Source organism: Penicillium canescens (assembly GCF_028828765.1).
Source record: "Penicillium canescens strain IBT 15451 chromosome Unknown utg000003l_segment0_segment0, whole genome shotgun sequence".
Taxonomy (NCBI): domain Eukaryota; kingdom Fungi; phylum Ascomycota; class Eurotiomycetes; order Eurotiales; family Aspergillaceae; genus Penicillium; species Penicillium canescens.
The window spans coordinates 5,309,661-5,335,233 of NW_026703965.1; the positions used below are offsets into that span (position 1 = coordinate 5,309,661).

The 25,573-nt window shown below is 47.4% G+C and overlaps 5 protein-coding genes across 5 annotated transcripts; 2 read left to right on the forward strand and 3 right to left on the reverse strand.

Annotated features, from left to right (window-relative positions):
* Window positions 1-6,589: 6,589 nt before the first annotated feature.
* On the reverse strand, window positions 6,590-7,577 carry N7446_005267 (uncharacterized protein; the record flags this gene model as incomplete). Its single annotated transcript, XM_058514015.1, has 2 exons — window positions 6,590-7,333; window positions 7,383-7,577. 2 exons carry the CDS (start codon window positions 7,575-7,577, stop codon window positions 6,590-6,592), a joined length of 939 nt encoding a protein of 312 aa, XP_058375344.1.
* Window positions 7,578-17,214: 9,637 nt separating this feature from the next.
* Window positions 17,215-18,231, reverse strand: N7446_005268 (gamma-glutamylcyclotransferase family protein; the record flags this gene model as incomplete). Its single annotated transcript, XM_058514016.1, has 1 exon — window positions 17,215-18,231. The coding sequence occupies one exon, from the start codon at window positions 18,229-18,231 to the stop codon at window positions 17,215-17,217; it is 1,017 nt and encodes a 338-aa protein (XP_058375345.1).
* Window positions 18,232-19,295: 1,064 nt separating this feature from the next.
* N7446_005269 (uncharacterized protein) lies at window positions 19,296-20,542 on the forward strand (the record flags this gene model as incomplete). Its single annotated transcript, XM_058514017.1, has 5 exons — window positions 19,296-19,533; window positions 19,596-19,903; window positions 19,950-20,156; window positions 20,216-20,349; window positions 20,422-20,542. The coding sequence occupies 5 exons, from the start codon at window positions 19,296-19,298 to the stop codon at window positions 20,540-20,542; spliced, it is 1,008 nt and encodes a 335-aa protein (XP_058375346.1).
* Window positions 20,543-22,067: 1,525 nt separating this feature from the next.
* On the forward strand, window positions 22,068-23,983 carry N7446_005270 (Zn(II)2Cys6 transcription factor; the record flags this gene model as incomplete). The annotated part of the gene is made up of 4 exons (XM_058514018.1): window positions 22,068-22,486; window positions 22,542-22,955; window positions 23,042-23,188; window positions 23,246-23,983. The coding sequence occupies exons 1-4, from the start codon at window positions 22,094-22,096 to the stop codon at window positions 23,981-23,983; spliced, it is 1,692 nt and encodes a 563-aa protein (XP_058375347.1). The 5' UTR covers window positions 22,068-22,093.
* A 524-nt stretch (window positions 23,984-24,507) lies between these two features.
* Window positions 24,508-24,890, reverse strand: N7446_005271 (uncharacterized protein; the record flags this gene model as incomplete). The annotated part of the gene is made up of 2 exons (XM_058514019.1): window positions 24,508-24,785; window positions 24,848-24,890. 2 exons carry the CDS (start codon window positions 24,888-24,890, stop codon window positions 24,508-24,510), a joined length of 321 nt encoding a protein of 106 aa, XP_058375348.1.
* Window positions 24,891-25,573: the final 683 nt, after the last annotated feature.

Here is a 25,573-nt window from a genome sequence, read left to right on the forward strand (position 1 = left end):
TTGCCCAAGAAAATGGTGGAACAAATAGTCATTTTTCGGAGTTAGTGTAAGAACAAAGTGTGAATGAACATGACCATGAGATGAAATCAAAAAAGAGGACTAATCAGCTTCCGCCCATTGTTGCGGATATCCGCTGACCGTCCGAGGAGGAGAGCGGCAAGCGGCTCGGGGCTCGTTATAGGTGCATCGACCAACAACAAGAGGGGAAAGAAAAACAGTACCACAAGATAAGAATTTACTGCACATATCGTACATCGCAACTCCTGGTCGAATATCATACCTCGAAGTTTGGCGGTGCTGGACGGTTCGACCGTTTTCCCGTTTCTGATGACCAGACCTGGTCATCTTCGCGCTGTTTCCGGGTGAGGTAGATGAGTTCCGTTCTCTCTGCAGCGAAGAAAGACCATGTTTTTGATGAATTAAGTGAAACCCCCTTCGGGGGACCAGAAAAGCCCAATCGGTTACTCCTTTTTCTGCCGAATGTACTAAAGAGAATGAACGGGGGTTATCAAAGAAGCAGGATATTGCGTGCGGTGACTTGCGGGAGTAGTTGCCTAGTAAAGGGAGTTCAACGATGCCTTCTTTGAATCAGTCAAACTGGCACAGTGGACTCGACCATACATGTATCGTCTGCAAAGGTGCACTTTTGACCTGGAGGGAGATATAAAAAGAGCTCCCTACAGGCAGTATTCTGGCCCCAGCTTGCTCCCTATCTATACCACGTCCACATTACAACGAAACGCTGAAAGTATGCGCCTTAACTTACCTCTCATCCTTGGAATAGCCACATCAGCTTCTGCTCTGTGGTCAGTTACCTACTACACCGCAAGCGATTGTTCAGGGCCAGGAAAAGAGGTTGGAGGCTTCGAAGCTGGATGCCAGACTCTACAAGCCGGCACGGAATCGGTAATGGTCTCTACCGACAGCGGCAACAATATTACGTTGAGCACAGATATCAACTGCAACACTCCTTACGAGGATACCATTCCGAGCGAAGTAACCGACCGCTGTGTCAATGCCGCTATCCGTTCCTTTCTATCCTTTTGATCGTAAGTGGTGTAGTACTTTCTTCACCGCATACAAAATCTGCAGACTAACACTGCAACCCTTATTACAGTAAAGCCACGAAATCACGTTGAAGGGGGTGGAAAGCTCTCGTCTGGGGGACAAGATGAGCTTCTAGAATCTGCTTGTCTCTTACTCTAGGTATATGACAGATCCTAGTTACATGTATCCAGACTCCGTTGTTTCTTTCATTCGACGCAGCTATCTCCGCCGAGAGGCCAAGTACAGTCGCGCTCGGAACCAGTTACATCATCTTGTTCTTTTCTTGTAATTTACGCTGCACGGTCATGTCTGAGATCTTATTGAGGGGTTGGTTGCCCTATTGTGGGTCACGATAATCAATGGGATTGTTTTCAACTACAAATTGTCTGCCTTTTTCCTTCCTTCTCGATGGTCCCCTCTTCTCAAAGCTTGCTGGGCCGGGCCACATCATCAGGTACAACCTTGCCACTCTCTCACGATGCACTTCGTCATTTCTTACATGTTGGGCCTGGCGTGGCTGGCCAACGCTACCTACATTCCCTATTTGACTAAGGCCAATACGACTAACTTTGCTACTCGTGATGTTAACGGATATCGTTCCGTGGCATACTTTGTGAACTGGGTATGAGTTTGAACCAGATTTAGTCTACCACTAAATCAAACTAACTTATCACCATCAGGGCATCTATGCTCGCAACTTCCAGCCTCAGGATATTCCCGCCGAGAAACTAACCCATGTTCTCTACGCATTTGCCAATGCCCGAACATCTGGTGAGGTGGTCCTGTCAGATACCTGGTCGGACATCGAGAAGCACTACTCCACTGATTCATGGGCTGATACTGGGAATAATGTCTATGGATGTGTTAAGGAGCTTTTCCTACTCAAGAAAAGGAATCGAAACCTTAAGGTTCTTTTGTCGATTGGAGGCTGGACGTATTCTACCAACCTCAGAACGGCCTTTGAAACCGAGGGGGGCGCCAGAAGTTTGCTGACAGTTCCGTCGAGCTGCTGAAGGACTTGGGCTTTGACGGTATCGATGTTGATTTTGAAGTGAGTTTGCTAATTCGTTGACAGTGTTTGATGCTGATATGAGATAGTACCCTGCCAATTACAACGAAGCTGACCAATTTATTGATACCCTACGCCGTCTTCGTGAGGTATTTCAAGCTTCTCTTATTGATGACTCTGCTAAGACTATATTTTTCAGGCCTTGGATTTGTACAGCTCTGCCAACGCAGATGGTTATCATTTCTTGCTGACCACTGCATCCCCTGCTGGTACGTGTCGTTTCTTTCAAACATTCTGGTTGTGCCAACCCAAATTCTAGGCCCTGCCAACTACCAGCGAGAGCATCTCGCCCAGATGAATCAGTACCTTGACTTCTGGAACTTGATGGCCTACGATTATACCGGAAGTTGGGACACCGTTGCCGGCCATGATGCCAACCTCCGCGCATCCAACAGCAACATAGCCAGCACTCCATTCAACACCGACCAAGCGATCAACTATTACACCTCGCACGGAGTGGCCTCTTACAAGATTGTCCTAGGTATGCCTCTGTACGGCCGAGCTTTCACCGACACCAAAGGTCCTGGCCAGACTTATAATGGTGTTGGTGGTGGTAGCTGGGAAAATGGGGTGTGGGACTACAAGGCTTTGCCTCAGCCCGGCTGCACGGTCACAAATTTGGACCAGGAAGCTGCTAGCTACTGCTACAATTCGGGCTCACGTTTGTTCATCAGCTATGATACCCCTGAGATTGCGCGTAAGAAGAGTGAATATATCAAGTCCAAGGGTCTTGGTGGTGGTATGTGGTGGGAGCTCAGTGGTGACAAGCAAGGTGATGACAGTTTGATCGCCACGGTATGTTTAACTCATATACCACATTTGATCATACTAACTTCGAGCCTTGCAGGTGGTAAATACCCTTGGAGGTACTGGGGCTCTGGACAAGAGCGAGAACCAGCTGAGCTATCCTATCTCCAAATACGACAACCTGAAGGCTAGCTTCTGAGCTTTTTTATCTTCCTGTGGCTATCTAGTCCATGAGACATACTTCGCTAACCCAAGGAGTGGGAATTTGTGACTTTACATTGTGCGATTATCGATCGCAGCATTAGAAGTAGTCCAAGGCTTCTCTTGTTTTAACTACAGGAAATGAATATGCTTTCGCTTCTCTTGTTTTCAGAATATCAATAGCTTCCTGTAAGTTGATCGGGGAATCTGCAGAAGCTGTTCGAGCTTTTGCTGTAACAAGAGCGCAAAAGCACCACACTCAAAATTGGGAAAGGAGGACGCTATACTGTATTCAATCTCTTTTCACTATTCAACAGTAGGTCTCACTGATATCTCAACTATCTCGGGCCGTAGCCAGAAATCAATAATTGTTCCCCTGTATCGTGATTTCGGTCGCGTCATTATTCTCCTTGAATAGCTATTGTCTTGAAAACCGAACCTAAGGTCGGCTTTCAGCTGCTACACTACCGCCGATCCGTTGGGCGCATAATTTACTCTCTAGCCAACTTAAAGTTGCCAAACGTGCATGAAAGCCTCTGTAAAGATATCCAGTCTCATTTGTTGTCACTTTGTTCCACACAGCGGGTTCTCGCTTTTATGTTGGGTGGTATGAAGATATATGGCCTATCCACCTGCAGCGGAACGTGAGGATAAAGTTGGAATTACATCGTCGCGGTTAAGGTCTTGCAACAGCATTAGGCATTGACAGCATTGATTACGGATCTTCTATAGTTCGTCAGACAACAAATAAATCGCACAGAGTTATGCTTTGCCATCCTGACCAAGGAAGATGTATACGTGACAGTGAAGGCTTACTTCAAGACACAATGTTCTCATTTACTTGTTTCTGCGCGTTCAATTTGACAACGTGTTTGGTGCCGTCTTCGGGCCCAATCACCGTTCATCTGTAGATTAAAGCGGAGGTGAGTCGCCTTTATCCCCGGCGATAATCTGAATCTCAAGGTGCATGGCCACGGTTTCTCCTGCTTTTCCAGCATCTGCCAGACTTTCAATCAGTTATTTGAGGGCAGGGTGCAAGGTAACCGATTATTCGAACTCTCGTCTGATTGTCATTCTGTACTGACCACTAGAGCTGGCAACGCTAGTGTCACGGGTCCGCCTGCGTGCCGGGTTGGCAATAGAAAAAGATGCAGTAGAAAAGTCAACAAAGATACGGTGAGCAACGATAGGTCAGCAACGCAGCGATGGTGAAACAGTGTACATTTAACAACTAGCGATTAAGGACGCTCACAACAAACGGGAAACGGTGAAGGGCGAACGGTTAACTGCAAACGATCAACAAACAGTCAGGATAAATGGTAAACAGCAAACGGTTAAGAGCAAACGGTTAAGAGCAAACGGTTAAGAGCAAATGGTTAAGAACAAATGGTTAAGAACAAATGGTTAAGGACAGAGGGTTAAGGACAGAGGGTTAAGAACAAATGGTTAAGAGCAAACTGTTAAGAGCAAACAGTTAAGAACAAACGGTTAAGAACAAACGGTTAAGAACAAACGGTTAAGAACAAACGGTTAAGAACAAACGGTTAAGAACAAACGGTTAAGAACAAACGGTTAAGAACAAACGGTTAAGAACAAACGGTTAAGAACAAACGGTTAAGAACAAACGGTTAAGAACAAACGGTTACTGTAACCCTGGAAAGGGCAAGTATATTCTTCACGCCTGCAAGATGTGCAGTAGACTGTGCATAGCCCATTCCCAGTTTAGCCAGATAGCAACCCCATGAAGGTTTCCCGTAGCTAGAGTTTGCCTTGTCTTTTGCGATATCTAACTTTGCTATACCAAGGAAACTATGCTTTCCAACAGTCCTCAGGAAGATGTAGCCACCTATTTTCTGTCTTTTCTGTTGAGCTTATTTTTGCTAGCCAGCTTAGGATCTGTCTCTAAAACGCGTGAGGACCGTCAATGTTCGGTGAATCAATGCGGCCGATCATGAAACGATTTTGAATTGGATCTTCTCAAAACAAACCAGGTCCCACTATTATTGAGATAATGCAGCCAACACGGCTCAGATAATAACTTCTATGGAGAGAGGATTCACATGCTGCTGGTGTTCAATAGTGTACTATGTTCAAGGTTGATATCAACTTTGTGACACAATTCACCATTTATACATCACCAAAAGATGCTGGAAAATATAATTAAATAAAAATAAAAAATACAATTAAAATTAAATGTGGGATGTGGTTTATTTGGATAACTCCACTCCGAGCACACATAGATTCGCATTTCGTGACTATAGCGTGAAATTGATATTATCTTCCAATGACAATGGAATGAAGATGTTTCTCCCATGGTAAGGCCTTCTTTACCCGGGCCCTGCCACCGGTTTAAAGGCTTTCTATCCCATCTACTTCGAAAAGCCTTCGCCTTGTTGTACCTATATATTGCCATTAAATACTCATTTCATGAATTTCTCTGTGACAATATATTTTGTCAACATGGAAACCAGCTATCGCTTTTCGAAGCCCCGAAGCACAATCGTCCACACCAACGGCTCTGTCGACGCGAGACTCCATTTATGCGGCAGTATCATCTTACTCTGCTTTATCTACCATATGTCTCAGTGCCCTTCGTCCATAAGCAATACGGCCACAGCTTTGGTTTCTCTCTTAGCTAACCTCATTTGTTTTGGAACTTCTACCTTTTGTCACTACGTGTTGTATTCGGGAAAGCAGCTCCCTTCTTCCTATTTCCTGCTGGACCACCTTGGAATTATTCTTCACATATGGGGGACATCTGTATCAGCCCTACTTTTAGAGGCTACTGATCGGGGGAACAACAATTCCATTCTCCTGGGAGTCACACTGGGCGGGGTGGTCTGTGCCACTTATTTGATAACCTGGCCAAGGGAGAAGACAGAACGAGTGCTGGCGATTGGAGGGTTTGGAGCTTTGGTTTTATGCAGCGTCTCGCTCTACAACGCTGTCTTTTCTGGTATATCTCGACTGACAGCCTCTTATATCTTTATGGCTTTGGTTAACGGCATCGGAGGGTGGTTCTACTCTCATGGGTCTATCCAAGTCCTGACTCAGTATTCACCTAAGCCATATACTGTGTCGGGGCATACGTTGATGCACCTATGCTCCCTGATTGCATCCATATTTCACGCTTCAATCTTGGTTTCTTCTGTTTGTATCTGATAGAATTGAGCCCTTAATCACATGAGATTTCGATTTCGGCTATTTCTATGAAAATTCGGTCATGTTTGTTGATAATGTCGATGGCACGTAAGATCCCGATCAGAGGATAACCAGGTGGTCTATGTCTAGTCCTAGGTGTCGATTCACCAGCATTTGAAGGATGAAGGATATTGCGTAGATAGCCCTGGAGGTATATATTTCTGCTTTCTCATATGTAAGATCATTTTAAATGTTGAGCAATCACTTAGCAAATGCCACTAACCCCCAGCCGACTTAGAAACCGTCTGCGTAATTTCCAACATTGGAAGCCCCGCCTAGGTGGAGGCTCTTTTACCCAAGTGATTGCAATCCATAGATACTGTATCACTCTGCGGATCCGTATCTCCTCTGAACAAGATCCACTATATGACCACCAAAGTGTCTATTCGAATAACTGTCCTGGACAGATTGCCCAAGCTTTGCCAATAGTTTCCGCAGTGCCGCGCGATCCTCATCGTCACATTCTGGTGACGGTCTCCACGCATTCCCAAGGTTTGCGAGTTCTTTGGGATCCTCACCTTCCATATAAGGCGAAGGGCCATATCCATCATAGCAGCACATATACCGATTATAATACAGCCCGACCTTGATATCCCTCTCCTGCTCAAATGGAATATCCGGGTACCAATTACTACGGCCGATTCGAAAGTGTCGCAGTTTTGGCAGTTTCTCTGCAAATAGATCGAAAATATGGTGCCATCGCTTCTCGAACGAACCATACAAAGACTCATCGCCCTCGCGGCGCACCAAAGTGTCCCTAGGTAGAGCACAGGCGTCCACATTCTCTTCCATCATACAAAAGTCGTAGAGGACGGCGCAGTCATCGAAGTATATTTCCTCGAGGGTGTCGCCATGCTTTAGAATCCAGTCGATTTGGCCATCATGGAAGAAACAGAAGTTTCCTAGAGATAGCGTCTTCAGGCGTGGAAAGAACAGATTAGAGAGATCCAGGTGAGGGTAAAAGCCCGAGTATTCACGCGAGCAGAGCGAGAGATGTTGGAGGGAAGGCGCAGCGGGACTCAGCCATGTGCTGGGCAACTCCTTGAAAAACTTGCGGATTTCCGGATACTGATATGTTTAGAAAAAGCATCTCGATGGAGGATGGGGTGGGTTATACCTCGAGATCATGCTCAGGAGCGGCGTCATTTGTCTCGCTAGTAATGCTTAGGCGAAGGGACAGTAGGCCCGACAGGACCGTTCCCATTTTCGCAAGTGTTTTCGGATCTTTGGGGTTATCCGCTTGCAGGTTGCGAATACCAAGATCCTGGATTGGGTGCCGTAAGGATTCGAGAAGAGAGAAGAGCTTATGCATTGCGTGGAAGCGAAATTGAGGCGTCTGGGGGAAGTCCGTATAATGGAAGTAATCCTGATCCCTGCTGTCTGATGTAAACCCCTTATCGAAGCACAGAACGGCGGCGTTCAGCCGAGGCAATTCTTTCACTTGCGGAACAAGATTGTCCCAGCCTTGGGGCCATTCTTGCTCTTCTTCATCATAATTCTGTGCGCATTAGTTGTTGCTTGGAGCGGGATTAAGATAATCGTACAAGACTCTCGTCCACGGTGTCTATGTAGATCTTTCGCGGAATCCGACGTAGACTGGGATTGTTCAAAATCTCTTGTAACGCATTTTGGCTTGTCTCGCTGGGCTGCAGGTGCACGGTCCTGAAAAGCTGATCGGTGGCCAGCTGTGATACGAAACGGCAGGATTGGCGCAGCGACTTTAATGATGAACGATCCACATTAAAAAATGTGCGAGCGAGCAGTTCGCTGGGCAGATTGAGAAGGCGTGACATCTAGGCGTAGTCACAGGTAGAATTCGCAAATTGATGAGTCGAAAGGGGACATGTTTCGCTTAGCCCTAGGCTCCCATCGTGGCGTCCAAACTTCCTAATTCGGTAAAGCCTCAATAAGCCACGTGACTGAGAAGTAGACTGCGGCAGGTGATACCCTGATTAGAGACAGAAGAAATTACCTGCTTTGATCTTATACCCCGTATTTGCCTTGAGAGATGCTATATATTTTCATTTACACTACTCATGAGTGGTGCGTCCTCACATGGTGGCTGGGAGTGAAACAAATTGACTTTTTGTCCTCGGCCGTTCCGTCCAATGCCCGCCGGCCCACCACCAGGCACGCGGCGTAACTCGGGCAGCGAGATTGTTCGATTCGTTGAGCCACGGCTGATCTTTCCACGAGGTTCCGGCCCTAAAAAGGCTTCGAGAAAGCTTGTCAACTTTGCATTAGGAAAAGGCAAGGTCCACTGCTGGCGTTTCACATCCACTCCCGCTTTACTTTGGAGGACTCTGACTAGGCCGACAAGTTCAAGCAGAGCCCGCCCCTAAGTACGTTATCACCTCCAAGTTTCTCCGTATTTACGATCCCGAGAAAGTGGAATGGAGGAGATATCTGGGATGAGCAGGAATACAACCATTTAACAAAACGGAATGCCCCGAACCTCTGCTAACAACCACATTCTTCCCCAAACAGCGCTCAAGGTTAGCGACGTCTCTAAGCGTGGCAAGAAGAAGACCAAACTGCTGTGGGTTTTTATTTATCTTTCCGTATCTCTCATGCGCTAGACGATGAGAACGCCAAAAGATCGTGCTTATCTCCCGAGAGAGATCATCCTCCTCACGGCGGAGAATCTCAACCCTCGTGACCAATTATCACTCCTACGCGCCGTTCCTGACCTCGCCCGAGCCTTGACGTTCCGACACACTTCTGTTCGGGATGAAGAAGGAAATACAATCTTGCACCTTCTCGCAGTAGAAGCTGAGGACAGACTGAAAGAGCTGCTATTAGCGAAAAGTAGTACTCAAGTGGACCCGAAGAACAAGAATGGTCAGACGCCACTGTCTCTCGCAGCTCTGTATGGACGTGAAGCGGTGGTAAATCTGCTTCTGGAGCGAGACGATGTGGACGCGGACTCGAAGAACAAGAATGGTCAAACGCCACTTTTTCACGCAGCTGAGTGTGGACATAAGGAAGTGGTGAAGCTGCTACTGGAGCGAGGCGTTGTCGAGGCGGACTCGAAGGATAAGTACGGTCGGACACCACTGTCGTGTGCTGCTTCGAATGGACACGAAGCGGTAGTGAAGCTGCTTCTGGAGCGGGACGATGTGGAAACGGACTCGAAGGATAATGGTGGTTTGACACCGCTGTGGTATGCAGCTCTGTTTGGACATGAAGAATTGGTGAAGCTACTGGTTGAACGAGATGATGTGGAGGCAGACTCGAAGGATAATAATGGCCGGACACTACTAATACGGGCAGCTGAGTGCGGACGTGAACCAGTGGTGAAGCTACTGGTTGAACGAGATGATGTGGAGGCGGACTCGAAGGATAATGAGGGTCGGACACCGCTATCGTACGCAGCTTGGGATGGACGTGAAGCGGTGGTGAAGCTGCTTCTGGAGCGAGACGATGTGGAGGCGGACTCGAAGGATAAGTACGGTCGGACACCACTGTCTTATGCTGCTGGGTCACTGTCTTTTGCAACTGAGTATGAACGTGAAGCGGTGGTGAAGCTACTGGTTGAGCGAGATGATGTAGAAGTGGACTCGATGGACGATAATGGTCGTACACCACTATTATGGGCAGCTGAGTGTGGATATGAAGAAGTGGTGAAGCTACTGGTTGAACGAGATGATGTGGAGGCGGACTCGAAGGATAAGTGCGGTCAGACACCACTGTCGTGTGCTGCTTTGAATGGATATGAAGCGGTGGTGAAACTACTACTGTGGCGAGATGATGTGGAGGCAGACTCGAAGGATAATGAGGGTCGGACACCACTATCATACGCAGCTTGGGGTGGACGTGAAGCGGTGGTGAAGCTGCTTCTGGAGCGAGACGATGTGGAGGCGGACTCGAAAGATAATGATGGCCGGACACCACTGTCTTATGCGGCTGGGTCACTGTCTTTTGCAACTGGGTATGAACGTGAAGCGGTGGTGAAGCTACTGGTTGAGCGAGATGATGTGGAGGTGGACTCGATGGACAATAATCATCGGACACCACTATTATGGGCAGCTCGGCATGGAAATGAAGCGATGGTGGAGCTTCTCAGCTCCCTGTCATAAATACCCAGCAGAAATCCAAGCAAATATGCGAGAGGATGATCAGGCTCCAGAATAGCAGCCAGAATAGCAGGAGATGATACCTGACGTAACGTTCCAAGTGAGAAGCGATGTAGGCTGGCTTAGTGGAGAGACACAACCACTCTGAGGATATTGCTAATCTGCTGAGGTCTCTTACCCTTATACCGCGTTTGAGGCAATATTGACATCCACAGTGCTCCTAGGAGCCGGTGCCGATAAGGCTGACTCGCGAAAAGATAACTGTGAATATGCATTCAACGGCTGACATGACCGCTTCAGCCCACAACATTTAAAGGTCATAATTGTCCTTGTGGTCGATTCTCTCAAGTTTTCTTTCCCCTACAAGATCTTGTCATTACAATATCCATTAGGGGAACCAAGCAATCATGGATTACAAGCTGCCACGGATATCAAACATGCACCTTACCCCAGACACAGAAGTTCAAAACGGACATATATGGCAAGCTGGTATCATTCTTCTAGATCACCTTTCCCGAGAAATCAATTAGCTAACAAGCATGTTTCATGGAGGCAAAGAATCGGGTGAAAACTTCCGTCCGGTCGTCGGCCAATTCATCCACGGAGATCGCGGCAACGCAAATCAGGTTTCACAACCGTCCGTTGACCGGTCCCTGTCTGACTCTGTAGCTACGACTGTAGCTACCTCTGTTGCTACCTTTCTTGCTAGCTCAAGAGACTTTAAACCGCCTGAAAGCTGCATGAAGGCAGGAAACCAAGATCTACCCTCACTGGAAGGGAAAAAGAGAGCAGCCGAATCCTCAACCCTCTTACGAAAACTGGCGACGCAAGAGATGCAGCAAAAGAGACTTCCAAGAGTTACAGCAATCAGTACGGCGATGATAAACGATACGATTCAATACCTACAAGCGGTATCGCACCACATCTCAGCTTCCGACACCATTTTCTCCAGGGAACGGGCCAAGATGCACCTCACCGCGCAATTGCTACTGAGCAGGTACGAAGATATCATCGCGAGGGAAAGAATACAGATACACGGCGCGTTGGATTATTTTTCTTCACAGGCTGAACCAGAAGAAAAGTGCCCGAGGTGTGTTGCTGCGGATGAGGAGCGGTTATATGATTGAGAAGCCCCTTGTTCTTCTTAGCTACTGTAAGAACAAACGGTTAGGAACTGATTAAGGAGCGATAAGCGGCAGATTGCCCAACAACACTGAAAATTCTCGAACATACTGCTTCGGCCTTGAGTGGCACTCCGCCTTATCCTCAGCTTATTTTTCATTTATCTGGATATATTGAACAAGAGTACAAATAAATACCTCCATTACAAAGACAACCTCCAGACGGTCCTTTACTTTCATGGCCTTTCCGAAGATGTTTTCACTAACAATGAATATGCTAGGTGAGGATGAAATATTAGACAGATGAGCTGTGGGCAAATGCCGTTCGCTGGTCTGCGGCAGGTCCCCGCATCCGAGCAAGAGAGAGAAGAAGGCTCCAGATGTATTTAATAAGGGAATTCTAAAACTTCTAGATCTTTTAACGTTAATTACCTCTTCCACGAGATGGAAGTGCGGATACAAAGAAGATACAAGGTATCAAGGCAATGATAAGGTGTACATGGGCCATGTTATGGAATCAAAGGAGCAACCAATCGCACGTCCTAACTCAAGTTTACTGAGATTGTTGTGAGAACCAAATTCGTTCTTGTCAATACCACAATGGAGGACCGAATCTTGTCTTGTAGCAGCCCTCACAATTTCTAGACCCTATGGCTACGTCATCGGGTCGATTTCCTCTTTCCGTTTTATACGTGGTGGGAATCGCTGGTTGGAACTTCTTCGTTTATTCTGTACACAGGCCTTGCGAGCAATCCATGGGCTAGAATATTTGCTGACGGGAGAAGCGCTACTTCTTGATTCGTTCCTGGGAGCAGTTGTGCCTTCTCCGTCTTATCAATTAACTCTTAGAAGATACCGTCGTCACCCCTCAAATAGTTTCAGTAGCTTCCTAAACCCAAAGCTCCTGGACTCCTGGGAACAGCTATCTTACTGTAAGCCAGCAGAAGTCCCAAGAACTTAGTTCTATTGGCTCTCTGTGACAACAAGGCATCAATGTAATTGTATCCACGCGAGGAATCCCTTCTTGTTTGGTGGCCAAGGGCTATTACAGATCAATTGCAACGATGTAACTAAGTCTACGTAAGCTAAACAATATTGCTTGCAAAAGGAGAAATTCAGTAAGTCATATTAGAATATAAAGTAAGCAATATGGATATAGAAGACCAGGCAAAATAATACGGGCCCTTGCATGCCCTTAATCTCGTGTCACACAAATTCCATATCCTCCCTTTCAAACATGTCAAAGAAGCTTGTTCGAATCCAATAGCCCAGTTGTGGCTCAATACTGCGCCAGACGCGGGATTCAGCACCCCGGTTATGATCCCAGTCACCCTCTTCGAGAACCCCACCTGATTCCTTTGCTTGATCTAGGCACAATTCGAATGCGGCGGGAGATGGAAAAATCGAAAACTCACATCCCTGTTGAGCAAGTGTGCGATGAAGTTCATCCGCCCGGACAAGTACTTTCTCAAGCCGGGCTAGCATAGCATCGTTCTCCTGCCCTGCCTCGCGCCTCCATAAGCTAATAGTGCGATCGGTCCAAAGTACAAGCATGATTTTTTTGCAGTGACGGAAATGAGTTTGCAAAAGAGTGATAATCGCGTCATATGCACCCCATGACACGTCGAGTTCTGAAGATGTTTCGCTGTTGCTGGCAGTTGGATAAAGGTGCGGAAGATTGCAGCTTATTATAGCAGAACTTGCACGAATTTGCTTTTCAGCGGATATAACATCCACACCGTTGATGTACCTAAATAACATAATGCCAGATCAGATGAAATGCCTAGATCGACCTTCCGTGGAACTTGAAAAACTCACTTCAGTCGTAATCTATTTAAAGACCAGGATAACCGGTCATTTTCGGATAGAGTAGGGTGTAAAGCACACGTAATTTGTCTCGCAATATGTGCCGGAACATCATTTCCACTGTCTGTGGATTGGTCTACTAGAGCCGTCCAGGACGAGTTGTTGTCGGAGTTCTGCCCTAAGCGTTGCACATTTAGCTGGATGACCCCGGAATCGTACGGATACAAGCATTTTTTTATGTCTCTCGGATGTCGGAAATCATGCATGACGTAGGAAAGAAGAAAAGTTGAGCAAGATCAGGCAGAAACCGTCCCCTCCTGCTGGTCTGTCGTGTCGCCTCGCACAAACTTTAAAAGTGCGGTCGTGCTGGCTTACCCGAGGCGGCAGTTTTACCGTCACCTAGATAACTTCAATTTCATATTCTACCACTTACACCAGAAACACACAGGATGAAGTTGACTTTGAACATAAAGGAGTTGACTCGTTGATCCGACGTTCGAATAAGCCAATTTTTTGCGGCTGAACTTAACAGTGCATATTGTAGAAAATCAGACTATTCAAACTTGAACATCTGGCCGAGAATATACGACGCTGGTATCTTACGGAAACATGCTTGTTTGATGTATCGAAAATTATACAGTACTTCGAAGTATTGTGGCTTGTCTGTATCGAAACGGTGGCTGTGCAAGTCGGTTTCAGGATCTGTAATTTTCTCTCAGAGAAATACGGGCAAGGTGTATCAATTCCGGGCCGAAGCAGCCATGATGAAGCTCGATAATTACCCAGATATATCAGCCTACAGGAAAACAATTAATCAAGATTTTGGGTGATTGCAGTTTTTTGGACCCTTAACGGATTACCTCACTTCATACTGAGTACGGACTGTTAGTGTTCAACCAGAGACGTCCAATCTTTATAAAAATATCCATTTGCTGGCAATGGTAGTCATTTCGGTCGACGCTAAGCTCCCAGGGTCGAGAGTCGACCAAGACTGACGTGTTACACTGGGGCCATTAGCCGTCCGCTTTATAATTAAGCTAATATTCAGGCACTTCAACTGATATGGCTTCGTTTGGTTTTGGCGCTCAGAAGAAGCACCTTGCATTTAGATTTCTTCCACTTAAACCAACTGGTTAACGATACCATGCAGGCTCCTCCCGCTCAGCTTCGGCTGGTAGATTATTCTCTGTAATGCTTGGAGAGGACCGAATTGCTAAAGTATGGCGAAGAATCGTCTTTGAATTTTGGTGGCACCTAGGGTTCCTTGCTGTACTATTGTCGTTCATCGGATAACTGAAGAGAAATGATATCGGTGACGAAAGTCCACTGGAGTGGGGAGGGAAAACCCTTCCGTTTGTAAGTATAAAACTTCGTTAGGAAACCAGATCGGAGGGGTCCATCCATGTCCGATTTGGCAAAAGGTCTCTGCAGCTGCGATGGCCTGCGGTGCAAGCCTTGTGTTGGCATCTGGTTCTTGCAACAAGGGCGGTAAAACGTCATACAACAAAAGCTACTGATCTTCAGCAATCAGTAAGGATGTTGTGAAGTTTCGATATAAAGCCCAGGATCCGAAAACTGGGAGACATATCAGTCAACATTTGGAGGCTTGTTGAGGTGGTTACCTCCTCAAAGCAAGCTTTTCTCAGCACGCCGTATTTCTCCTTGTCTGCAAGGTAAGGAGCCGTTTTGGTTACCAGCTGTTGCTCTTGGTCAGAAAAGAGGTATATCAGATCGAAATAATGGAAACTAAGATTAAATCCAAATTGTGCCATACTTTCACCATGCCTCACAACCTCTCATCTAGCGGAAACATCGACGTGTCGAGAAAATCGGGAAGGATATAGCACAGGTAAGAGCGCTTACAAAACGTCTCGAGATCGCTGCAGCTCTATGGTCTGCCCTTAACATCACAAGTGATGCACTTCAGTGCCAGTTATCTTTCCGAACTTGAACAACTGCTCACAATTCTTGTTCTCCATAGCTAACGCCGCGCTTGTCTTCTGATCAGATATTACTGCTGGTGAAGAGAATCATTCGGCCGAAATTTAATCACAACAGGGCCTCCGAATTGACGCACAACACAGAGGTTTTCACGCATGCGTAGCCGTTCGCTCAACAGTCGTGCTCCTATGTCACAGAATCAAGAGCATCCCCGTTCAACCCCTGCAAAATAAATGTCAGCAATGGGCTCAGTCAACTTTTCGTACTGGGATCTAACCCCCTTGCCCACGATGACGTTGGAATTCATGACCGGACCTGCTGGGGTTCTGATTGACCAAGTGCTGATGACACCCAGTTTAGATTAGTATCAACGGAAGACAATCGACGACAAAGCCCTGTTAATTTTGAAGCGTGATTTTTCGGTAGCTTTGTGAGCCTCCGGGGCGCTCCGCTGAGCAGCCTGAGAAGTGGTGATACTGATCAACTTGGCCTTGCAAAGGGGAAAACAATGACAATCTAATGTACGATCAGTTGATGCGGATCAAGGAGTGGATTAAGACCGAGCTTACAGTGTTTGTCTTTGTAATGATGGATAGCAGGGACATGATAAAATTATTATTCTGGGAGGAGTGGTTCGATATATATCCACTTTGGGGTGACATCACTTCAGAGAGAAATGTTAGAAAGGTGGGGGATTCCTGGGAGTCCGCCTTACCTCTTAAAGTAAATGGTTGGCTGAAACAAAACACTCTATAAGCCTCAAGAGTATTGCAATGCACTATGATAGTCTAGCTGGCTCCTGGGAGCGTATGGCGGGCCACCAATTCCATTCAGCAATGGCGAAAAAAAGACTTGACGTTATACGCTCAGGAAGGGCTTCAGATATGTGCGCTCATTTGGCTTCGTTGTCTGCTGAACATGAATTCCTTCAGTTTAACTTGTTACAGGGCAAGATTGTAGACCAAGTAGATTCGCCCACTGGCCATCACCGTAGCAGAGGTCCAAAGCCCGAATGGGCATTGTGGGGCAAATCAATTAAATGATCCTGGGAGCAAAGCCAGAAATGGGAGACCGACAGGTCTAGAGCGAACGGTCACATTGACGACGCCAATCTTTTTCTGATGGGACGATGTGGGTGATCTAGAGAAAAGTTACACGTGATGTAACTAGCGTGTTGCATTTTATTGATGTAGCTTACTCAGGCCGCTCATGCCTATGCTCAGGTCATGCTCAGTGAGCGAATCAGGGCACTCAGATGATGATCAGTGAGTGGATCCGGGTGCTCAGGTGATTATCAGGTGACACTCAGTGAGCAGGTCAGAGCGCTTATGTAATGCTCAGTGAGCGGATCAGGGCGCTCAGGGGCGTGCTCAAATCTACTCAGTGAGCAAAAAGCGGCAAGTCCTGAGCACTAATACGGAAAGAGAACGCCAAGAAGTGGCAAAGGAAATCAAGTACATAGGTATTTATATACAGATAAACTACCTACGTAGGCACTTAACAGCATATGAAGCGGTTGTCAGTCAACACGTAGTAATATTGGTACGCTCATACTAGAATACTAAACTGGGGAGCAAGGGCTACCTAGGTAGCTACGGGGGAAGGACGCTTATAAATACACAAGTACCTAGTATCTAAGCAATAGGCAAAAGGAATAGTGAGACAACTCCACTCCCACTCATACAAACAGTATGGTAAGCAGCAGCTAGGAGTTGTAAACAGTCAATGCTTTGATTGTCGGTGCTCGCCGGACGTCTTATATAAGCTGCCGCAGAATGCCCTATACTGACTGCCGTACGTAGCTTGCTCGGAGCCCTAGGACGTAGGCCTGCCACAGCCATGGTTATATCTTTATAATCTAAATTTCAATTCAATCCAATAGGGCTAGTAATTCCATACTAAATTTAATAATTTCTTTGATTATGTTTGGTTGTTTGATTTTATAAGTAAACAGTTTTAACTTATTGAATAACATCATATTAATTGACTTGGGATTTATCCTATCTTAGCGATCCTGAGGAGATTTCGCGGTGCCTTGACTCTGACCAGAGCCAAACATTGACGACATGGAGGACCAAAAGCCGGCGGGCTCTTTGTCTCGTTCCTTTCTTGAGACTGGTTCTTCTTCGCCTATTCGTGGGTGGGCTCTCCTGCTTTCTCTATCTTCGCCTCGGAGAGGCTGTTTCCTGGCGTTTGCGCCGTGGCTCCTTTTTCTGGTGTGATGAGCTCGATGGGCGTGATCTGGCTTCTGTGCAGCAGCGGAGTGCAAAACAGGTCCGCCTTTTGCCTTCATTTTCCTTTCTTCGCAGACAGTCTGTGAGACAGACGGATTGGAAGTCGAGGGCTTTTCTTGGACGTCCTCTTCCGGTTGATACACATCTCCATTGATGTAAGGTTCAAGATACCGTTCCACGAAATCCCGCGAAACGTCGAGCTTCACGGCATCGTGTATTGCGTTTTCCATCCTTTGGACATACTCGAGTCGTATCAGTCCATCTTCAGCATACTTGGTGCTCAGGTATGTGATCGCCTCAATTTCTTCCACCTCGGCTGCCGGACTTCTTACTGAGGGCGGCGGCCTTTTGGACAGGACTGGCAGCTTGGGCTGTAGATTTGCTGCATTTTCGCCAATGTCACAAGGCTTATCTTGAAGCCTGTCTCGAACAAACGCTGTCTTTTTCTCGGTTAAATTTGGATGTCGCTCCAGAAAAACATTCAGCACGACTCGTTCATAAACACCGAGTTTGATGCCTTCCTTGCGATCCAGAGTCCGACGGTCCTTATCGGTAATGGAGAACACAAGACCCTCGACCACATCAGCCTGGCCTGCTGGTCCACTTGAAACGCCTTCGGTGACTTTGACAATGTTCGCCACATGCCTCTGGTTGATCTGCCATTTATATCCTCGCAGTGTGGCCTTCCCGATGAAAGTGCTTCCGGGACAACGTTCTGCCATTTGTGTCAAACTCATGTTGCTGCCAAAGGTGAAATAGTATTGGCGATGAAATATTTTGGACGACATTTTAGGCTGAGGCATTCCACGACCCGGATGGCTCAAATAACTAGCAAGAAGTAAGGAATAGCGGAAGGAGTCAGTCGTAGACACAGTGGGACAAGCAATCCGTGTTGCGTAGAATGATTGTGTGAACAAGAGTATGGTGTTATTTTCCCACAATCAGATTTCGATCGGGCTGAGAAATTCATCACAGCGTAAGCCACGCGCCTAATGCCCACGGATGTAGCATTTCATATGACGTGTCAAGAAGGTGCATGGCGCAGTGAGGCGGAATCTGCACTCACTTTTATTACGGCGTGATTGGTCCAACTACCTACGGCAGTTGATAGAGGGAAGCCCACCATATTGAATTCTGCCTATTTTAGATTGGTTATTTTTGTAATAAATACCATCTCGTACAACCCGACGATAATTATATTGTCAGAGCCTGTGTAGGTCCGAGGTATCGCGTCAGGGCTACAGCCTGCATATACTCGTATCGACTGCTGTACAGTAAGCGTATCGGCATCTTACTCAACAGAGCATCGTCTCGCTGCTATCTCGCATCAACCACGTATTTCCGTTCCAGCACGTGCATCCCTCGAACTTGCCTGAATCAAGGCGGATAAGAGGCCATACTCGTCGTGCTGCAGTTTTCTCTTTGTCGGTGACTGAGCTACCGTAATGCGACTGTCTCTCGCTCTGCAGCTACTGCATTGGACTCTTTCTGTTTTGGGCTCTTCGGCGCCTATACTGTCCCGGTGACTTACCTTCCTACTCGTACAGACGAGAGGGAGGTTGAGCGCTCAGACTCAGCCACCCCCATGCGGGGGGCCCTATTGGGACCTTTCCCGGCTCGATTGGGGAGCGGCATGGGCAGGGGTGTTCAATGTCGAGGATTTGCCAAGCGTCACTATCTGATACGAGGAATCGACTCGGAAACGGCTGATGAGGCTGAGAGACTAAAGATGTGATGGACAACATATTATCAGACTTCTCACCTTGTGTGTAGCAGCAAGCGCCCACCTTGTAGTGTGTGACATATATGTATATATGAAGGAGCTAACGCAAGCGACATTGATACGAACCTCATGGCAAGGTACTCTTTCTACTTCGGCATCGAGATCGAGCTCATTTCCGAACCTCACGTAGTCCGACACCCACTGGGCCGAAGGTTTTACTACGAGAAACTCGCTGCGTCTCTCCGCTCCCATGGCCTTGATGCAAAGGCAGATTCCCTGGCAGGCAGATACCGCAAGCATTCTGAGCATTACGACAAATGGTTCCTGACAAAGGATGGATCGCTGGGCAACCCAGCCCACCCTGCCAGTGAGAACTGTTTCTCATCCCGGGGACAGCGCTCTCCGTCCTAACCACAAAATACTAATAAGCTGAGTCGAAAGTTCCCATAGAAGCCGTGTCCCCAGTGCTCAGCACCAGCGAACAGTGGGAAACCGAGATCGACCTATTCTGGACCTCCTGGAACCGGGTCTTCGAAATGCCTCGCCGCTCCGCCAAATGCGGCAGCCACATCCACGTCTCCCCTGGGCCCAACAAGCGCTTCACCATGACTGAATTGAAGAATATCGCCTGCGGCATCGTCTTTTACGCGAACAACCTGAGCGACATGCTCCCCCGCTCCCCGCCGCAACAACGCGTACTGCCAGAAAAACTGGCAAGCTTCACTCGTCGGCGTGTGGTATGAGAGCGGTTCCAACACCAACGTCCAACAGACTATGAAGCAGATTTGGAAGGTCGATGACGAGCAGGAGTTGAGGCGCTTTATGCAAGACGACCGGCGTGTGATGTGGAACTTCGAGCACATCGTCCCCGGCGCCCGCTGTACCGGCACTATCGAGTTTCGAAGTGGGCGCGGTCTCAGAGGCCCCAACCGGACAAAATGGTGGATTGCCTTTGTCGTATCATTCATCCAGCTCTGCATATCCAGTAAAGTAAGTGATGTTCTTCGCCGAGCCCAACCTCTTAATCACTAACCGTCCTCGTCAAACAGCTCTTCCCTTACAAAAGCGCAAGCGATCGTCCACAGACAGATTACTTCTGGCAAAAGATCAAAAGATACGCCCACACTATTCAAGTCGCAGACGACCTGCCGCCAGACTGGCGCGACCTGAACGAGTCCTACAGGTTTGTCCCATTTCCCCTTCATCGGCCCGGACTTTGACTCCCGAGAGAGACGATACTGACGATCCCTTGTAGTAGTGAACATTGGGAAGACACGGTGGACGGCGACGAGGACGAATCCGAGACATCGTCGATCGTGTCAAAGAGTGCTTCCGAGTACTCGGATTCGGACTACACATCGGGGGACGAGAGTTAATGGGTGAATGGCATGGAGCAGGAAAGATGCATGTGCGTCATCCTGTGACAACGCCGCAAATTTCGTTAGACCTAAGCTGCGTTGGATTTGCCGTGGAGAAGGCAGTGTAAAATCTAGGTTATATAGTGATCTTAAAATTGAAAATGAAGGTTTCGACATACGTAGAGACGTATGGACATCAGACCATTACGTACCGCTCCCTTCTATTGCTTGTTCCATCGACAGACATATCTACTTCTAAGATGCAAGCCGGCACATGGGAGGCCGGAGAGTCGCATCAACAAAGTCCGATACCTACGTACTTGATTTTCTCTACCACTTCTTGGCGTTCCATTTCCGTTTTAGTCCTTAGACCTTGCCGCTTTTTGCTCACTGAGCATACTCTGATCGTCGACTAAACGCTCTGATCCGCTCATTGATCATGATCTAAGCGCCCTTATTCACTCACTAAGTCTGAGCTGAGGGTAGGGGTGAGCGGCCTAAGTAAGCTATATCAATAAAATGTAACACCGTGTACCTCTCCCCTTTTAGATGACCCCTATCGCCCTATCAAAAAAAATCTGGCATTATCAATATGATCATAGATCCTAGTAATCTAGCTGCCATTAAATACGTCATAATAGAGCTTGCTAATTAGCCGCTCAATTAGCATTACCATTTTATGCGTAGTGCTCCTAGGAATACTTTGTCCACTTGGTCCCACGGTTTCCTAATCAGGGAACTAGGGATATTATATCAGTCTACTTAGAGATCCCGAAAATGTCCTGACACCGATGCTAAAAGAGAAAGGTCTTTAGAATGTAGAGAATAAGCACCGCCTCTTTGCCAATAAGCGCATATACCTAGAGTGCGCCAAAAACCGCAAAACCGCAAAACCGAACCGAACTAAACCGCAATTGTTCTTAGGGCCTCAATGGAGTTTAAAGTGGGGCAAAAGTCGTGTATAACCTTCTATTAATGATACTATTTTAAACTGCTTAATAAGACACGTTCATCACATGGCACTCGTGCAACGACGATAGAAGCCATTCTTGGTGCTATTTAGATTGATTCAGGAATGAATATCCATGCAGTCGAACGTGTGAAAGCCAATTTGGGTATCGGTGTGTAATATGTGTAATATTGGCTAGGGTGGCAGTCTACTTTGATGTTCGAGGCTTGTGGACTAGTAAGTGCAGGTGGCAGGGCTCAGGTCTGGTCGACCCAGGGTAGTGTGTCGGTCTTGCCTCACGCCGCTTAATCACCCACATCTCGGGTGAAGGACCCTCGAAGGAGGACCCTCACATATAGCGAGGGACCAGAAAAGGTGGTAATTTTTGTAAGGGGCTGGTTACCTTGTTGAGGCGTCAGCTGTCCTCGAAAGCTGCAGTTCCGAGCCTTGGATGTATTTGCCCCACCAACTTGCTCACTCCGTCGGTTATGATATTAGAAGCGGTGAGAGCAAGTGACCCACAAAACGCGGCCGCACCGCCCGCTTATCGCAGAGCGTATAAATCGAATTATTAATTGAATTAGAAGAGGTTGGGAGCTCACAATTTCTCCTGGTGTCTGATGTGGAGCATGGAAAAAGACCCTTTGAACGCTCATCAGGCTTGCTGTGCTTGCAAGAAAAACAAACGCAAGTGCGACAAACGCTTGCCGGCATGTGGTCTCTGTGCCCGGACTGGGCGTGCTTGTGAGTACGATGAGACTCCTAGGCCACCTCCCTCGGCGGATGAGTTCGCAGCTCTGCAAGTCAGAATTACAGAACTCGAGGCTCGTCTGAATATTGCTTGCGGTGGTTCTGCTTCTGTTGCTAGCCCTACCCCAACCTTTAGCAGCCCAAAAACATGGACTGACACTACACTCTCTTTGACCCAATTTCCGTTCGCCATGTTCCTCGATCTTGACTGCTATGAGTGGGCCAGGATGAAGCTACCGAGGCCAACAGCTACGGTTCCAATGGTATGTAACCTTTCATGCAAGGAACAAGTGAAAAATTGCCAACCTGACTGGTCAGGATGTTCTTACGATCCTTAACCAAGCGAACGGGATCTTAGAGATTTCTCAGACTTATTTCAATACGATCCATCGCTGGATGCCAATTATTTCAAAGAAACGAATAGATCTTGGCATCCCGTTTCAAGGCGGCGGACCGGATCTGGCGATGTTGTTTCTTGCCATGAAGCTGGTAACCACATACCCCGAGTCGACAGAAAGCTTATACGAGACTACCCGAGCTTTCCTTCGGACCCTTGAAGCGGATAACGTCATATCAATACGCTGTCTCCAGGCTATAATTCTGGTCGCCCTCTATGAATACAGTCACGCCCTCTACCCCGCCGCATGGATGACAGTTGGGGCCTGCTCTCGGTACGCGGATATCATTGGGCTCTCTCCTTCCGGACGGTGCTTGAGAATTATAGAGAGTAATGTTTGTTTACCTGTCTTGTTTGACGGGATGTAAATGTGGTTTGGGTGCTTATCGCTGACACGGCTATCACTTTCTCCTGCGAACAGACGACCTGGACTGAACTAGAAGAGCGACGGCGTACCTGGTGGGCTATCTTTATTCTTGACCGAGCAATTTCACTCGGTAGCAGGCGAAGGTTTTCCTGCCCAGAACCAACTGAAGTCGATGTCTTGCCAGGGAACGATGTTGGATGGGTACGTACTCTTTTTCGTCGTTCCATGAGAGCGTTTACTGACACGCCTTCAATTTAGAATTCAGGCGATGTTTCTGGGGCTTTGAATTGCGCTGTTTCAACACCCTTCTCTAACCTGCAGTCGCCCTTCGCCCGTCTATGTCAATCCGCTATATGCATCGATCGAGTGATGAAATTCCGGCATACGTGTCAGCAAGTTCCCAAAGAGCAAAGCACTACTATGGCCATCGTGCTCACGAAGGAATTATGTGCCTTCAGTGATATACTCGAGGGAAACTCATCACGTTCTACAAATATAGAAGGATATCTAGATCTTTTTGCCCCTCGCTGTTTGGTCTGGTCTGCCCTATTCTTGCTCCTCGACAACTACTGTTGTCCGGAAAAATTAGCCAATGAGCCTGGTTATCCACTCTCGGGCAGTGCTAAGACGCCTGAAGAGCAGATTTTACAAGTGGATGCAACAATTATCGTGCGAAGTATCAGTAATGAAGCGCACAATGCGATCTTGAAGGTCGTAGAGACATTGGATAATTATCCGCGCGCTCAAGATCAGCTGACCGGAATTTGCCCCTTTGCGCTTGATGCTCTGTACTGCACGATGGCGACATTTCATTGGGAGCTTCGGGAGTCAGGTGATGAGACGGCTAGGGTCAGCCTCGAGGACATTGCGCAGTGCTTGCAAAGGTTAGGTGAAGTATGGCCGTTAGCTTTGAGATATCTTGCACTGGAGGGAGTGTATTCTGGTGCTGTCGCGGAACGCTGCGGTAATCCAGAAGGCTTGCCGCCGCCTTCCTAGGAGATTCAAATGCAGATAGAGGTGAATATTTTTTGCTTGTTGCAATATACAAGTGTCGCTGTCCGCTTTCTTGGATAGGAACCTTCCAGCAGTACGCAAGGGAGAGCAATACCTTTGCCCCCATATACGTTACAGCTCCCATGTCCCACGTTAAATTGGCGTTGACAAGGCTAGGGTACGTGTGAGTGTAGGATGTAGAGGGATGAGCACTAGCAAGCACCTCCATCGCAAGGGATGTCATAGTAATGGCATGTTTGGCACAGTTACGCATGGAGTAGCTCTTCTTATATGGTAGGTCCTTGAGAATCAGAGGGCCATCACCTTCGCGCCCCAAGACAGACACGACCCTTGGTAAGCGTTGCGAGCCTGCTTCCAACAAAGGGAGCACGTTGACGATAAAGCGCATGCGAGAATAGTAATGAGGACTGAGCTGTTTCTCCAGCCCCTCCGCCGTTACTGTAACATTTATCTCAGTATTTGGCAGACGATCGTCAAGGCCTTCGAGGCCAAAATGCCCTTATCTATCACTCAAATTCACCTCCTTTCGAGATTCCAGTGCTAAGGAACAAAAGATCCACCTCCTTCTCTTTTACCTTGATCTCCTGGCACACCTCATCTACGGCCCGCAACCGAGACACGTCTTTGTTCAAGAATATCATGTCCGCATGCAGATTATGCCCATGTATATCCTGGGAGATTTTAGACGCTTGTTCTTTGTTCCGTCCGACCAGGTAAATGCGGAAAAGTCTGTGCTGCGCAAAGGCCCGAGCTGTTGAGTCACCAATACCGCTGGTTCCTCCAACTGCCATAATTAACTACCAAGGTTCAGGTTGCTATCAACAGCTTTCATGCCATTTTACATACCGAAGACTGCTACAAGGCAATGCCCATAGGTAGTTAGGTTCATGTTGTTTTTGTGTACAGTTTCCAACGTTACTGTATTGTTTGTTGTACTCATCGTCATTTGTTTAGTTGGTGGCGGAACCGTAGCTACGTCCAAATGACACAGAAGGGGATAAAGATAAGGCCGTCATGATTTTGAATTGCGTTATTGCCATCAATTAACGTCGAGTGACTGTATTTCGTTTTCTTGTATATTCCGTTGCGCTCCCCAGAGCCGTGGAAAGGGGTAAAGTAGGTGCGATGAGGATGCGGACGCACGCTCCGCGGCTCTGATTGCACAGCTATTCATGTTTAACGAATTCGCCTGATCATAGAGCTTTGATACTAGACATTATAAATAGAAATCTGCCATTGGGTGCTTTCTACTTCTAGAAAGAGAAAGGCAAATCACGTCAGTACATGCTTGTTGGGTGGGAAGCTTGCGCTTGAGGGAGCGTGGGAAGCTTACGCTTGAGGGAGCATTGCCAATGTAATCTTATTAAGTGATTTGTGGGCCTGGAAGTGATGATTTCATTTTGCGGCCGCATTCCCCGCAAGCATGGGCGGAATCCGCGGAGTTAAGAGTTCATTCGAAAGCTTCAAAAGGAGACAACGAAAATATGGCTCCCATAAGCATAATTTGAAAGCGGGTGGCGAAACCAGATCTTCATATAAGATCCTAAGCACAATCACCTAGTTCTTATTTTC